At 25.7% G+C, this 16,469-nt stretch overlaps 1 protein-coding gene and 1 long non-coding RNA gene across 3 annotated transcripts; both read right to left on the bottom strand.

The window, feature by feature from the left end:
• Positions 1 to 2,279: 2,279 nt before the first annotated feature.
• LOC114131345 (rab-like protein 6) lies at positions 2,280 to 6,672 on the bottom strand. The gene is made up of 11 exons (XM_027996538.2): positions 6,464 to 6,672; positions 6,202 to 6,344; positions 6,019 to 6,125; positions 5,675 to 5,925; positions 5,055 to 5,195; positions 4,788 to 4,988; positions 4,448 to 4,662; positions 4,193 to 4,373; positions 2,869 to 2,956; positions 2,665 to 2,805; positions 2,280 to 2,482 (listed from the first exon to the last, which is right to left on the bottom strand). The coding sequence occupies exons 2-11, from the start codon at positions 6,329 to 6,331 to the stop codon at positions 2,375 to 2,377; spliced, it is 1,563 nt and encodes a 520-aa protein (XP_027852339.2). The 5' UTR covers positions 6,332 to 6,344; positions 6,464 to 6,672; the 3' UTR covers positions 2,280 to 2,374.
• Positions 6,673 to 7,140: 468 nt separating this feature from the next.
• On the bottom strand, positions 7,141 to 9,973 carry LOC126549991 (uncharacterized). 2 transcript variants are annotated; one of them, XR_007604017.1, is made up of 4 exons: positions 9,837 to 9,973; positions 9,719 to 9,749; positions 9,026 to 9,604; positions 7,141 to 8,862 (listed from the first exon to the last, which is right to left on the bottom strand). It is a non-coding gene; the product is annotated as an uncharacterized LOC126549991 (long non-coding RNA). The 2 variants fall into 2 exon arrangements; XR_007604016.1 differs by lacking the exon at positions 9,719 to 9,749 and having other exon boundaries at positions 7,143 to 8,862; positions 9,837 to 9,903.
• Positions 9,974 to 16,469: the final 6,496 nt, after the last annotated feature.

Consider the following 16,469-nt stretch of genomic DNA (forward strand, 5'->3'; position numbering starts at 1 on the left):
ATCAAATAAATAAATAAATCTTAAATACTAAAATACGCCACTGGGGTGCTCCCAAAATATAAAACAAATCAAAAATGATCTTCGTCCCCATACGTACTTTATTCGAGTTTTTCGTTCCTCTATAGGTAGGTTAATAATATATATAGAAAATAATTTAGATTTTTTTTTACTTGTTGATTTAATTATTACACTTTATTTAATACCAAACGTAGATCAAAGGTAGAACGGCAAAACCTGTAGAGCGCATACCGAACCAGCACTCTTATTTTATTACAATTCAAAATATTCATGCTCATTTTTATTTTTATCGCATAATGCCTCCTATAATTATAAATATTATTTTTATTTCATCGGAAGAAAATTATAATTTCAGTTTTCAAATTTATAACCAAACAAACTATTTTGTAATAGTGGGCTATGGCAACTGGCAACTAGTTTTGAAGAACTTACTATCATTCTACCATTTCTAATTTTCTGTTGATTATAGGTTCGATAGGTATCCATTATCAAAGGGGGTTTGGTGGATAGGACTCCACACTACACACTAATGCTGTCATATTATTTAGTTTTTTTTACAAAATAATAAAATATACTGAAATTATAATTATTCATACACATACTTCAAGATTGAAATACCTAACCTAACCTACCTATTACTCGTACTTTCTTAAGCGTGTTTTGTATGAAGTAATACCTACAATTAATATGATTTTTAATTAAATTATTGTATGCTTCATTGCTTCAATAATAGTCTTTTCAAAATCTACATTAACTATGAGAGGATCGAGATACATTTTCCTCTCATTACATTATTCTAATAAAACTTAAATAAATTGTTTACCATATTATGTAGACTAAGTTTTTATTTTTAATAAGTAAAATACAGATGTAGGTACCATAAACATTGATTTTGCTTAAGTCCTTACTCCTTTATTAGATAAAATATGTAAGCAGTTGATTGTTAAAATGCAGTCGATAATTATTTACGTTGGTGCCACCCACAAACAATAGAATTCTTGAGTTTTTGTTAAATATTTTAATCTGTGAACTGTGGTGAACATTTGGAAGAAATGCAATTTAGTGCCACCTCAACAATTTAATTTTTTTTAACTCGACAAGGGTAACGATGGTGCAATCCGAATATATAAAACATAATCATCATTCATAATTATATCAAACATTACTTTGTGGGGAAATAATTCCTAATCTACAATAGTAAGTTAAAGTAACATAAGTATATTTTAGTGCCAAACTTGAGGTTAATAATATTCCACGTACTTGTATAAATGTAAAAACGTAAACGTTGGTAAGGTATAACTTCAAAAATAAGTCCGAGTGACTAATTCTGATTGCACCATTGTCTTTACTAGCTGAGTTACATAAGTTTCAATTTAAAAGAATCAAATTTGAAAGGGGGGCACTAAACAGCATTTAAACCAATTTTATACACAAAAGTGTTACAAATATTTTGAAAAGAACATAACACTTAGATAAAATAAATAAAATAATGCCAATTTAACTGTCGATTAATCACAATTTATAGATATTATTTAATTTTATATTATACGGATTTCCTTATACTAAATTCGTAGGTACTTAGGAATAAAAATGTTGGTTTACTTTTTCAATTATCTTTAAGCTAAACATTTTACTAATATGAAAATTAAATTAAAATAGGAATACTTATAAAAAATAAATAAATGAATAATTGAGTTATGTATACATAAACCATACAAATTAATAATAATAATAGCATAGTACAGTTTCTTGTTCTGCAAACAAAATTCAAAAAATATTGATTAAGCAGGAATAAGTTTAGACAATTTTCAAGCTATTTTTGTCATAAACATTAATTATAGCTTTTCATTTGAATTTTTCTAAAGTCAAATTTTAGACAGTAATATAACTTAAACATTGTGAAAACAAAAATTTAAGAACTAGCAAAATGTTATATGTATATATATTAGAATTAGAAGGTTGTGTATTAAAGATCTTGTTCAAAAATCAAAAACATTTCTAAATAAGGTAGTTAGACAAATTTTGAAATAAATGTTAGAAAATGCTAAAATAATATAATATACATTTTTAAAATTTTATAAATAAGTTGCTACAGTTATTTAAAATTTATATTTTTGAATCTTAGTATAATATCTTAGTATTTTATATTTTTAAATTGTACAAATTAATACAAGACTTAATAAATTATTTTTGCATTAAATATAAGTTATACCTGATTTTTTTAAATATTACTTTTTACAATTATTATAATTTAACAACAATTAAGTAATATTAACAAAAATGTTAATATAGTAGAATTTATTTAAAACAAAACAATAAATATTCTAATCGTATAAAACACAAACATAAATCAACATTATTCATCATTCAAAAAACATTCCAAATTCTCATACTCAGATTTAGAATTATTAGTCTTCTTTTTATTTTTTTTTTCACTTTTACTCTTGCTTTTTTTTTCTTTTACCTAGATATTAGACAAAATATATTTTATATCAGTTACATTTTTCATACAATTTTTAATCTAAATCTTATGTTACACTACTAAAGACTGAACCATTATTATAAGAATTTACAGATCTCATTATAGTTTATTACTTTACAATCACAATATTTTTAACTTAAGTCTGAAGATTATTTTGAGATTACCTTTTTAGTAACACCATTACTTAATCCATCTACATGTGGTATTGATTCTTCATCTTCTCCACCTTCTGGTCTTGGTCTTGTAATATTTTGAATAGAAGACCAATTATTAATATCATTTGACTCAATGTTGTTCTTTTCAATCTTAAATAAAAAAAAATTACAATCAATCAAATATTTAATAAATGAATTTTAAGTTTTTATTACCTTAATTCTAGCAATATCTGGTGTAAAATCATCAGGATCTATATCAGCTTGATAACCTGCTACCATTGGATTTCCACAGTCATCATCGCTAAAAAAAAAAAAGAAAAATATTCAGAGTAACCATATTTTGGTAATTTGACATGTTGTCAATAACAAGACATAATACCTATTGAATTTGTAATTATTTATAATGTAAAATATTTTATAACTTCATTAATTATCATATTATTATTTTTAGACTTAATTAAGTTAGTCATTAGATTCTAATGACAGTTTCCAAACTTAATGAACACTTTGTATATTCAAATAATGTGGTTAGGTATAGTACTCTACAAATGGGATGATTGTGACGATTGTGATCACAAGCAGTATTGTTGGAAAGTATGGCAAATAGTTGGTGGCTTTTAGAGTAGAAACATGAAAAGAGATTAGGAACATCGCCATAAAGAAGGCATGAAATAAAATTGGAATTTGTGTCAAGGCATTAGGATGGTAAGAGAAGAGAAGGAATTTTAAGAAATTCAGGATAATGGAATAGTTGCAAAAAGGATGCTATATCTTAACTCTTAAGAATAAATAAAGTGTTAGACAAAAATTTAATTTGGACTTAATTGATCCTTTTGAAAAATATGATAAAATGGCTCAAACAAATGCAAAATAAAAGATGCTAAGGTAATTTTTCAAAGTTAAAGGTAATGGTCTGACGGTCTTTGATGTGGATATAGGTCACTAGATGAAATAAGGTATTACTTTTTTATGATAGTTATTTAAACAACCCAGTATTAAGAAAGAAAGAAATTGTGGCAGTTATGGCAGTAACAGACTGAGAGGAAAGAAAGGTATTACTTAAAGAGTAATTATATTTTAGAGGATATCTACAACTGGCAAAGAACATAGTATTTAATTTATCTATGTTCAGTGTTAATAAGGGCCAGAGAGAGAAGGGAGTGAAAAGGGCTAAGATGACTACCTCGAGGAACACCAGTTTTAATCATACAAGGATCATCATTAAATTATTATTTTTTTATTAATTGAATTTTAGAGTTAATGTATCTAAGATAATAGTAGATAACCATGGGCGTTGGTAAGGGAAGTGTTTTGGGTGTTCCAACACCCCCCAAAATTAAAGATAAAACAATTTTAAAATAAATATTGTGAATTAAATTGAATGTATATCTAGATCAAAACCCCCTCTGAAAATATTTCCTACCTACGCCCATGTAGATAACCAATGCCAATAAAAGACCTTCATCGAATATATTAAATATTTTTATAAAATCAGTAAAAATATACAATATAGGTAAAAAAAAATAATTTATTTTACCTTTCATCAGAATTTAATTCTGTTTCTTTAGATGTTTTAACAACAATATCTCCATGACCTGAATCTTCTAAAAATGATTTATCTAATTCATCATCAGGAACAAAGTCATCTAAGTTATTAATGTTTATAGTTGAAGGTGCTTTTATTTGAGATTCTTCTTTGGGTATTTTAATATCTTTCCCTATAAAATAATAAAATTATACAATACTTGTCTAATTATTTACTATTTTATATTTAATTATTGAGTATACTAACTTAATTCTGTTTGCACTACATTATGCTTATTTCCAGGAAACATTTTTTGTGCAATATCTTGTGTTTTGGAATCCGTCATTTTAGAATTTTCAACTGGAGATTTAATTTCTTTTATATTAGGTGATGGTTTATTTAATAAAGGTAAAGGTAGAGTAGGGGCCACTGATTTGTTTTCTGCATCAGCTCTACGTTGTTTAGATAATCTAGATAAAAATCTAAAAACAAAATTATAAAATACTTAAGTATTATAGTTAGCATTATTCAATTATAATATAATAATAAAAAGTTACAAAACTACATTATAGTGATATTATTAAAATTAAAAATATGAATAGCTTACTCATCATAATTTGCTTCACCACTCTGTTGGTAAACATCCAATTCCATAGTCATAATTTTCGTTTCACTTCCATTTGTTTCCAAATGATTCATTATATTTTCACGTTGAAGTTGTAAAAATGAAATACCGATCCATTTATAAATTAACCGTAAACCAAAACCATTCGACATTGAGACTTCAGCATACCTAATAGGTGTACTCCTAAAATATTTAAATAATTAAAAAACAGAATTTAATTTAAAAAATAAATAACACTCATTAAAACACCTATTTAGTGTCTTCAAATAATAAATGATTTCATCCCCGTTGATACTTCGATGATGATTCATATCACAATGGTTTCCTAATACTAATACTGGAATATTATCAGGAATTTTAGGTAATTCATTATATACATAATCCAATGTCCTGAAAAAGTTTAAACAAATAAAAAATGGATATTAATGAAAAACAAAGTTTTAAGTAATGTTATACTGAATACTTGAATAACTAAGAAAGTCTTAAAATTTAAGATATTAGATCTGTTACAAAAATTAATTTTACAGTTTGTGGGTAATAATTAAATTAATTAAATAATTAAATTCAGAAAATGTATGCTTGAACATTTTTGATTTAATTTAAAATAATATTTTGATAATATAAGTATTAGTCGGAGTATTAGTTATATTGAAATTGTTCTTGGCTACTTATATTTTTGCTTAAGAAAAACATTAATTACTGAATTATCATTGTTTTTCATTCTATTTGAAATAAAACAAATTTGTGTTAAGTTAAATTAAATAAATTTATAAAATTTGATCTAGACTTAATACATTTTATTATTAATACTGTACAATTTCAATAATAATAATAAAGAATAATTATATTTAACAAAATAATTTTAATACCATCTTTTAGTGATATCTAACACTAGTAAGACACCATTTGTGCGTCGGTAAACATCAACTAGTTCGGCATCCAGAACTGGAGTATCTTCTACTGGTACAGGAGATAATTTAACTTTATCATGTTCAGTTTTTAGGACATCACAAGATTTTGAAGATGTCAATGGTCTTCTTTTTCCTTTATCAACTACATCCCACACCTCAACTTTTACAATGTCTTCAGTATTTTTATAATTCCATTGAATATGAGCAACCTTAAATAAGATATTAATAATAATGATTAACTTATACAAATATTATTACATAGATTTATATAACACAATGTTAAATAATCTATTATTATATACTTGGATTTCGTCCGTTTCTTCATAATTAGCTAGAAATGGCTTTCCTTGTAGACGGTTCCACAAACAAGTCTTACCAACATTTCTGTCTCCTTTAATAACTAATTTCACTGAAAATCAAAATATATAATCAGATACAATAACAGTTAGTATACGATAAAATTATATATGAATACAAATACTAACAATTATACTGAATTCCTTTAGAAAAAGAACGTTGTAAATCTTGTGGTAATGCTTTTGGATGAGTAGCAGAATTAACAGTTGTATCTTTTTCTACTGTTTTGTTTGCCAAACGTTTCAATGTTGAAAACATATTTTAATAGCTTCTGGACAGTTTAAAAAAAAGTAATTTTTAATTTAAAAAGTAATAAATGTTTACTGGTAATAAGTGTTAAGTTTATGACTTTAATGAAAAAACCATTTTAATTATGATTAACTAAATTACCTTTCAGTTTTCATTCATTTCATTTACTGATGAAGTTGATAAGTTTTTCCAAAATATATATTTTTTATGTTTTTGCCTGTGTCACGAAATATTCAAATCAACTACCATATATATAAAATGGTATTACTTGGAATTTAAAATAAGCAACCGAAGTTTCAACAAAAACAACCACAAGTTGTACTCTACAACAAGTGACTACAAGTGTCTACAACTTACCTACCTACTGTATAGTCACTACTTTCCAAACTCTTAACACTAATCGCCAATTTACATTGGTGCATTTCAATATTATCTATGCTCTGATGGCAGAATATTGATTTATGATAAGAAACACGAAGAGATTAAACAGTAAAAACATGTGTTTTTCTAGAATCAGAAAATAAACAAAAAAATCTAAAATTTAAAAAACAAAATCAATAAAATCCAAATAATTTGCATATTTTCTAATACTTTATGACACTTTTGTCTATAGACTTATGTCTATATATTATACGTTTATGTTTATTTCATATTATTTTATGATTAGATCACAGTACTGATTTTACAATTAAAGTTAAGTCAGATCAATATTTCAATTGACCAGGTGCCCTAGTCTGGTCAGGACCTGTTTTCTATACTCGTATTTATATCACAAGATATTTTAAGTAAAAGTAAAGTAGGACATAAATATCAAAAAAATATAATATGTCAAGTGTCAACATATAAATAAAAAAAAATACAGTTATTTTACAATGTAAATGTACGATAAACATAAACTAAGAAAACAAAACCTATTATATACTTAAAATTTAAATACATTTTTAGATACCTGCTCTATAGGTACCTAGGTACATATTTTTAATCACAATAACTATTGATTTACGTTTATAATTAAAACTTATGTCCAAAAGAAAAATATATAAATTTGGTTTTATTAATAAGAATTTTTCCAAGTGGATTTGTTTTTGTATTTTTGTCTTTGATATATATTCTTTGTTCTGACGTACAACTCAGTAAACACTAAACAGTAGGTAGATAAGATTCGAATTAAATTTTTTCTGGAAGTTCTAAAACAATGTTTTCTAATCACAAAATTCGTTTTATGTAGGTATCAAAGAATTAAAAAATACATAATTTATTTGCATTGTATTAACTTTTATGTTTATAGACTTATAGTCATTTTTTATTTTATAGAAATGTTCAGTATTTATATTATTTAAAAAATGTATTTATTGGATGAAGTTATATCCTCAAACTGCGTACTTATTGTTTAATGACAGAGACGACATTGCAATCACTGCACGATATAAATTGTAATGAATAATTTTCAAGCTAAAAACAAGTTCCGCAGAAGTCTATAGCTAAGAAAAAACAGTAAATATTATGTCTGTATGTTGCTATTTCGATTAAAAGTTTAATAATATATGTGAATAATATAATTAATATAAACTGATACAATGTTTTACTTTTTTTATGGATTTAGTAGTATTAATAGGTACTAGCATTGATTTTATAATATACAGATAAGCCATACCGTAGAAAAAACCGGTAACAGCTAATTGCTGGCGACCACTGCAGAGCGCTGTCGGCGGCTGCTGTCACGCGGTGTTAGGCCCCGTCATAGGTATGATAGGCGGGTCAAAGAGGGCTGACAGTCGCTGTCACGGGGGGTTAGCTCCATCCTACATGGTTAAGGAGAGAGTAGTGGTCCGCTTTCAAGCAGTGTGACCAAATAAGCAATATTGTTTAATAAAATGCAGGACATACAATTTTTACTTTAAACACGTCTATAATTGTCGCTGTTTGGAAATACAATTTGTATTTTTCTTTACTTAACTATTGTAGAATTAAAATTCAGTATCATTAAAAAGATGGAAACTTATTGACATTTTATAAAGCAAAATTTTTTTGTACTGAAAAAATACGTTATTAATAATACCCAATAAAATGCAACTTATCAATAAGACAAAAGAACCTAATTAAAATCATTCTAAATAAACAGAAAACCTTTCCTTCATCTGAATTATATAAAATGTTTTGATATCAGGGCCCCCACATGGGGGGGGGCTGATGGACCTTGAGTACAGGGGCCCGGCTATTTTAAGGGCCCGTGGTATAATAAAAAAATTAATATTTTTCCAAAAATTGTGATAGATGGTTAATTGTATTTTTGGAAGTCTTATAAAGGGCCCGGTCAAACATTTAGTACAGGGGCCCGAAATTGTATGTGGGGGCCCTGCTTGATATTGACAATTTATACAAAAAGCAAGCAATTTGCTTCATCTTCAAAAATAATTTATTTAATATTAAAAATCTAACATACAAATTCAGAAAAACAAATCTTGAAATACCTTTCGTTGTTACTAAAAAAGCTTCGATGTCATTCTTACAAGTTGGATTACGGTCTTTAAATGAAATTCCTAAAGATTTATTAACTATTTCAAATTATTCATATTTTAAATTTAAATTAAAAAATTGGTTTTACAATAATCTTTAAATATCTAGCATTTAATTTTCTTTTTTACTATGTATTAATTACTATTATTATTATTATTATTATTTGTTTTATATAAGGTTTCTCACCATCTTTCATTATTATCACGGCTACTAAAAAAAAAAAAAAAAAATGTACTCTTACTCTACGACACGAGGTTTCACCTCAGTGTAGAGTAATGCCTAGTTAATATCTGTGTTTGTTATATCATGTATTTGTCTTGTAACTATAAATAAATAAATAAATAAATAAAATAAAGAACAAAATTAAAATGTCAATATTATTATGAAGCCTATGTTGTTATTGAAAAATAAATAGTGATTTATTCTCTAATATTATTGTTATACATAAATTGTCATACAATACTTGATGATTAATAGTTTCTACACAAGCTACTGCAGCGCCTGATTTACTAATTCATGGGCGCAGTACAATTTACAATTTTGAGCTTTAAATTGTTTATTTCTATTTTCTTCGATGCCAAAATATAATTTATGCAAAACATATTTTTAATTTAAAATTATATGTAATTAGTTGCTTATAAATAAGTAGATGGATCAAATAATAAAATTTTATTGTTAAAAATACACATTGCATAATATTGATATTGTTATCCTCGATGAGAGCAAAATAATTGGCAATGGCGACAATAATGACAATACGTCTCACTGAAAAATATAAAAACAATGAAAATCTATTTCTTTGAATTACATATTAGTTTTAAATACTTTAGTAAATTTCAGAAACTAAAGAAATAAGTTATGATATTAAAAATTTGTCACCTCTTTGAAAATTTCTTATGGGCTCTCTTACCTATAAGTTATAACCATTTTAAAAATTAAATTATTTGTATACCATATTACCATTTGTAATAGCATTATATATTTTTAAATAAAGTACCTATGAAATCAGTATGTGCATGATGCCATGATGTATACATTCATATATACCAATAAATTTCTACCTATACCAGCCATAAAAAAAAAATAGTTTAAGTTGAGTATTTTATAATTTTATCTGAATATATCTTAACTTATTCTAAACAACTAACGTCTAGCACACCTGCAGCATGGGTATATTATCATCGTGTGTACATGCTGCGTATTTCAGTATATGTGATATACTCTGTTATGTTTTTAACAATGCACCCTCGTTTTTGGAACATAGCTATGGTTAAGGACACTTGTAGGCTAAGGACATTGGACTTTGAACACCCAAACAAACCTAAATGAGATGATGTAATATAGCTATACAATATACAAATTAGGTAGGTATACTGGTTTAATACATTTTATCGGTTATCCTGGCCAAATGTTAGTCCCTGTTCAACTGTCATTGCGTGTACGTGTACGGAACTACGAGTGTTTAAAATTATTGCATTAGCGTTTTAATGTGTTATAAATTATAATCTTATAAATATTTACACAATTTTCTAACATACAGTGTAATTATTATAAGTGATTTATAAGTGATTAATATATATTGAATAGTGTAGGTACCTACGATTAAATTATTTTACTTTGACACTTTTAAAGTATATTATTTTTATATACAAAATGCCTGGCAATAAATGTCAATATTTTAACTGTTTTAAAACAACAACAAAATTTCCTAATTTATCAATGTTTCGGATTCCAAAAGATGAAAGACATCAAACATGGATAATTAATTCAGGTAAGAAATAAATTGCAAATAATAAATATCTATACATATTTATTGTTAAAGTATTAATATTTTAATTATATCATAATAATATTTTATAGGAAATGTAAATTTATTGTCTTTAGACAAGACACAACTATATAATAGATACATATGTCAAGAGCATTTTTCTCCAGATTCATTTATGAATAATTCAAATAAAAATTTGAAACCAACAGCAATCCCTTATAAACATAATTCTGAACAAGCGCAGCCATCTACATCATCTGGTAAGAGATTTTTATTATTCTAATAAATTTGTTTTTAAGGCACCCGGCGCCAATGCGATTTTGTACACAAAAATACGCTCTACGGGAATAGGGATCCTATTCTGTAGAATCAACCAAATTTGATATATATTTTTTTTAATTAATAGAGGGTAATATTCTACAGGCAGCATCGATCTCCGTTTTTCAATATTTTAATCTCAAACTTTATAATCTGTTTTCAAAAATAATACAATTATAAGCAATTTTTTATGGATTTTATTTTACTATTATTTTTAATAAAATAAAAATCGGAGTTCGATACGACCTGTAGGAAGTCTTCTTCTTTCAAATAAAATTAATGAAATAAATTTAGTCTTTCATTATTTAATTAATAATGTATACCTAGGTATTTAGTATTTATGAATGATAGTTGTTTAGAACATTCAAAAACCATATTTTTAGAAGTTTGATTTATACATTTTTAATAATTTATAATACAATTTAAATGTCCAGTAATAATAACAATTTTTTTCATACTTGATAAATCCTTTTAGATTCTAAACGAAGTGATGAATGTATTGATTTTACAATGATGTGTGTGATTTTTTTTTATGTGAACAACATAATTTGTCGAAACAATGCTTCAATTTCAAACTACAGGGGTGGTTTCCTTCCGATGGCGAAGTGAATATCATTGGTGCATTATAGAGCTCCAAAGTTAAAAATTTTCCAGTAGTTTTTAAAAAAATCAGAAATAAAAAAAAAAAGTGATGGAAAAACGGAAATTTTTACGCTAAACCAGTTTTTGATCAAATCAATCTTTTTATATGGTTGTAACTCAAAAACGAATCACTATAAATATTTAAAATTTTTACCAAATGTTTATACCACCGTTATCTGTATTCGGTTAAATTTTCAAAATATTTTGACTTTTTTGAGCTATTTATAGAAAACTGAATTTTTCGATTTTTTTTTGAAAATTTTTTTTGAAGTGTCAATAAAAGAATTTCTGCTACCCAAAAAACTTAATTACAAGGTTCTTTATGAGATGTCCTTATTGTAGTTAAGAAAAATCGATAGTCACAATTTTTTTTATAAGCGTTTATAGCTCAAATTTTTACGAAATATGTTAAAATTGCGAAAATTTGCATGTAATTTTGTAATTGTAAAATCATAAAAATGTTTGTATATATATCTAAGGTTAAAAAATTCAACACTAAGTTTTTCATGAGTTTTTCTTCAAATAGCTATAGAAAAAACTCGAAACATTTTAGGAAAAAATGAAAAATGTTATGAGCGTTTGAATTTTAATTTTTTACGAAATTGCGTAACGATAACGATTTATCCTTAAACGATTTCATATATTTGTTATTATTCAAAAAGTATAAATCGTAAATACTTCAAAATTTCACCAGTTATTTAGATTGGCATTTTCTTTAGTTGATTTAATTTTCAAAATATTTTTTTTATCTTAATGCTATTTATAGGCATTTGAAATATTCGAATTTGTTTAGTTTTTTTTTTATAAATATCGATAACAATTTTTTGGCTGAGTCAAAATACTTGAAAATTTAATACAAGATTTATCAAAGGTTGGCTTACAATAATTATAAAAGAAATAAATTAAATTTTGGTGTATTCAGGTCATTAAAACAGAAACCACCTTTTCATTGCCCTATTTAAAATATTATAATATAATTATTATTTTACATATTATATCCCAGGCCTGACAATTCATCTTCGTTCAGAATCGTTTTTCGTATACAAACACAACTTTTTTTTATTTATTTATTTTTTTTTTTTTTATAGGTAATATAGATATAGATGAAATAGATTTTCAATTGAAAACACTAACTCCAACTAAAATATACAACAGAACTAGAAGTGATGTTACTGAACTTATTTTTCCTAGTCCGTCTTCTATATATGACACTCCAAAACGAACTAGAATTAATGACATAATAGATATGCCTAGCTCATGTTCAAAAAAAATTATGTACACAAATGATGATACCCCAAGGAAAATTAAATTAAATAAAATAATAAATGAACAGAAGAATAAATTACGCAACAAAACGGTTCAAATAAGTAAATTAAAAGGGTGTGTAACTCGTTTTAAAACACGCAACACATTACGAAGTCTTATGTATTCACACAAATTCACTTCCAAAAATTCTCGAGCAATAGTTACAATGCAACTTAAAAAAAAGCGAACTCCTTGGACATCAGAAGAAAAAAATTTAGCTCTGACTTTATTTTATAAATCACCTGCAGCCTACAAATTTTTAAGACTTCAAAATATTAATTTACCCAGTCCATCTACAATTCGCCGTTGGATAGGCGAGTCAAAATTTTTACCTGGGTTTAGTACGTCATTTTTAAGTCACATAAAAAAAAAATTTGAAAATAAATCAACTATTGATAAAATATGTAGTATAAGTTTTGACGAAATATATATAAAAGAATTTTTGGAGTATTCAAAAGACTACGATTTTATCGAAGGATTCGAAGATTTTGGACATTACGGTCGATCAAAAAAAACTGCTAATTCGGTAATGGTATTCATGGCTCGAGGAATATATACCTCATGGAAATTTCCAGTAGCATATTTTTTAGCGCACTCAGGGGTAAATCATAAATTGCTAAAGGATTTAATAGTTGATGTCATAAGTGAATTATTAAAAATAGGTTTATGTCCAAAAATGTTGGTCTGTGATCAAGGCACAAACAACCAAAGTGCATTGAAATCACTAGGAATTAATGAAAATAAACCATTTTTTTTCGTTGAAGAACATAAAATTTTTTCAATTTTTGACGTTCCACACCTATTCAAGAGTATTCGAAACAACTTAATTGGTTCTTGTTTTAAAAAGGGAGATGATATCATTTCATTCAGCGATATAGCGGAAACGTATCAAATAGATAAAAAAAATACAAAAAGTAGAGCTCTTTTAAAAATAACGGATGCTCATATCAATCCAAGTTCATTCCAAAAAATGCGAGTAAAATTAGCTGTTCAATTACTAAGTCACACAATGGCATCCACTATACGAACGTGTATTGGAACAAACCAATTAGTAAGTAAAACAGCTAACAATACAGCAGATTTTATAGAATTTGTTAATAAATTATTTGACTGTTTAAATAGTAGAACATTATTTAGTAAAAATCCATACAACTGTGCATTATCTGACTCAAGTATTGTAAAACCATTTTTAATTGAAGCATCAATATATTTTCAAAATATACAAAAAATAAAAAACGGAAAGGAAACGACACCTCCATGTTTTAAAGGTCTTACACAGACAATTAATGGAATTTTATATTTTTTTGAAGAAGAAAAATCGGATAATGGAGTAACTTTTGTATTAACTAATAGGCTAAATCAAGACGCATTGGAAAATTTATTTAGTGTAATACGACAAAAAGGTGGTTACAATAAAAATCCGACTGCAAGAACAATAAGAACATCTATTAGAAGCACTTGCATTTTTTCATTGTGTACTTCTAAAGGAGCAAACTGCGAAGATATTGATGATGGCGAAGAAGAACCAAACAACCATGAGTTGATTTTATTAAATACAGATCAGTCAAAAATAAATGAAAATCCTTCAGATATTGAAGAATCTCTTTCTATTTCTATAAATTCAACAACCAGTTCAAATTCTTCAAATGAAGAATATTCAAAATCGACAGTGAGTTTAGAAGATTGTTCCATTACATATTTTGCTGGCTATTTAGCATTTAAATGTATTAAAAAATTTAATTGTAAATATTGTGAATGTGAATTAATAACTGAAAAATTATTAGATGAAAAAAATCAACTATTAATATTAAACAAAAACTATTCTTCTTTGGATACTGGACTTAAAGCTCCAACAAAATACTTCAATAATATAATTGATAGAATATTAAATATTTTTGAAAAAAAAATTGATAATCTACAGCATAGAAAAAAAATTAGACAACATTTAACACAAAAAATTCAAAATTGTGATATTGTAAATACATGGATTAATATTAATATTAATTGTGTTGATCATAAATTATATATCATACATTTACTTTTAATTTGTAAAATATTTAAAAAAACTCAACTATATGCAACAACATCTAAGTTAGCAAAGATTGAAAAATTAAAAATTTTAAGTCATGTTTAAAAAAGTTAAATTTTATATTATTTATTAATTGTCAAAGTTATACTCAGTTGTTATTTTATTATTTTATAATAAACATTGTAATAATACAATACATATTTTTAGATTTTTAATATTATAATTTTAAATTGTGTACATAATTTGTAAACTTATAAAAATTAATGTTGGTAAAAAATTTGATCTTATTTTCATAGATTATATTTTAAAGTAATGTTGATGGAATTTTTGTTTTATTGATTATAGCAACTGATAGTTTTTTTTTTTTTTGTATTGACAAGATATGACAAATATTATAATTTTAATAAATGACAATATTATTTACAGCAGTCCATCAATATTTTGTATACGAGTATACCTACGAATTACAATTGTTATTTGTTTAATTATAAATTTAAATTAATTTTTAGTAATTATTAATATTATTATTATAAGTATGTATAGTAAATTTAATTTGATTATTGTATTCAGTATTGTAATTCGATAAAAATATCAAATTACAACAAATTATATTGTAAACTGATTATGTGTATTTTTTTTGAAGAATAACATACTTTTTTTGTTTTATATACCCTTTATTGGCGTTATTATTCCTGTTTATACAATATTACAGGTTGTAATAAACTGATAATACGCGAAACCGACCAATTCTTAAATAGTGACAATAGTGACATGCCGGTATAACCTGAACGAGTTTCAAGGTGTCTATTGTCTATATAAATAGATTTCTTAATAAGAAATATAATATAATTGTTTACAAATATAATAACGATACCTCTCGGATTTTAATTAAACTAAAAACATGTTTCCAATAATTCCTATAGTATGGCTCATCTGTATATTATAAAATCAATGGTACTAGGTACCTATATTATAGTATGTATTTATGTTAGTACCTACTAGCTTTATAATAAGGAGTTTTTGAGGAGTTTTAGAACATTAAAATCTGAACCCTATGGTATAGGTAGGTAATTATTATTGCCACTGATTATATAATACCTCTCGGATTTCAATAGAACTAAAAATATGTTTCCAATAACTCCTGAAGTATGGCTCATCTCTATATTATAAATACAATGCTATTAATGATTAATCAGTACATAATTTAATATTATTTTGCCCAGCGAAAAAATAGTAGAACAAGCCGATTTTGCGCATCCCCACGCCAACGAGTACCTACGTCCTACGCGCAATGCGTTACTCAAGGTAGCTATATAGTTACAACTACCTTGGCGTTACTATATAGCCAACACCATGTTTCACCATGTCACGGTGTTGCGTGGAGATGCGCAGAAGAACCGATCTTTATTGAACCGCGACCTGTTAGATCACATGCTAAACAGTGTATAGGACATAGGTACCTATAATAAGAATGAAGATTCATAGCTTTATAGACTAATAGTATTTACGGAGTATACAGTTTATTTAGCTATTTTAGATTCTGAACGAAGTGATGAATGTATTGATTT

The sequence above is a fragment of the Aphis gossypii genome, chromosome 2 (genome assembly GCF_020184175.1).
Source record: "Aphis gossypii isolate Hap1 chromosome 2, ASM2018417v2, whole genome shotgun sequence".
NCBI classification, from domain to species: domain Eukaryota; kingdom Metazoa; phylum Arthropoda; class Insecta; order Hemiptera; family Aphididae; genus Aphis; species Aphis gossypii.

Bases quoted from the DNA above. Each gene is read 5' to 3' on its own strand.
- LOC114131345 (XM_027996538.2), bottom strand. From the start codon at position 6,331: ATGTTTTCAACATTGAAACGTTTGGCAAACAAAACAGTAGAAAAAGAT. The intron at 4,663-4,787 runs GTAAGCTATTCA...TTTTGTTTTTAG, and splicing joins GGTGAAGCAAATTATGATGA to ATTTTTATCTAGATTATCTA. The intron at 2,806-2,868 runs GTAATAAAAACT...TTTTTATTTAAG, and splicing joins CAGATATTGCTAGAATTAAG to ATTGAAAAGAACAACATTGA.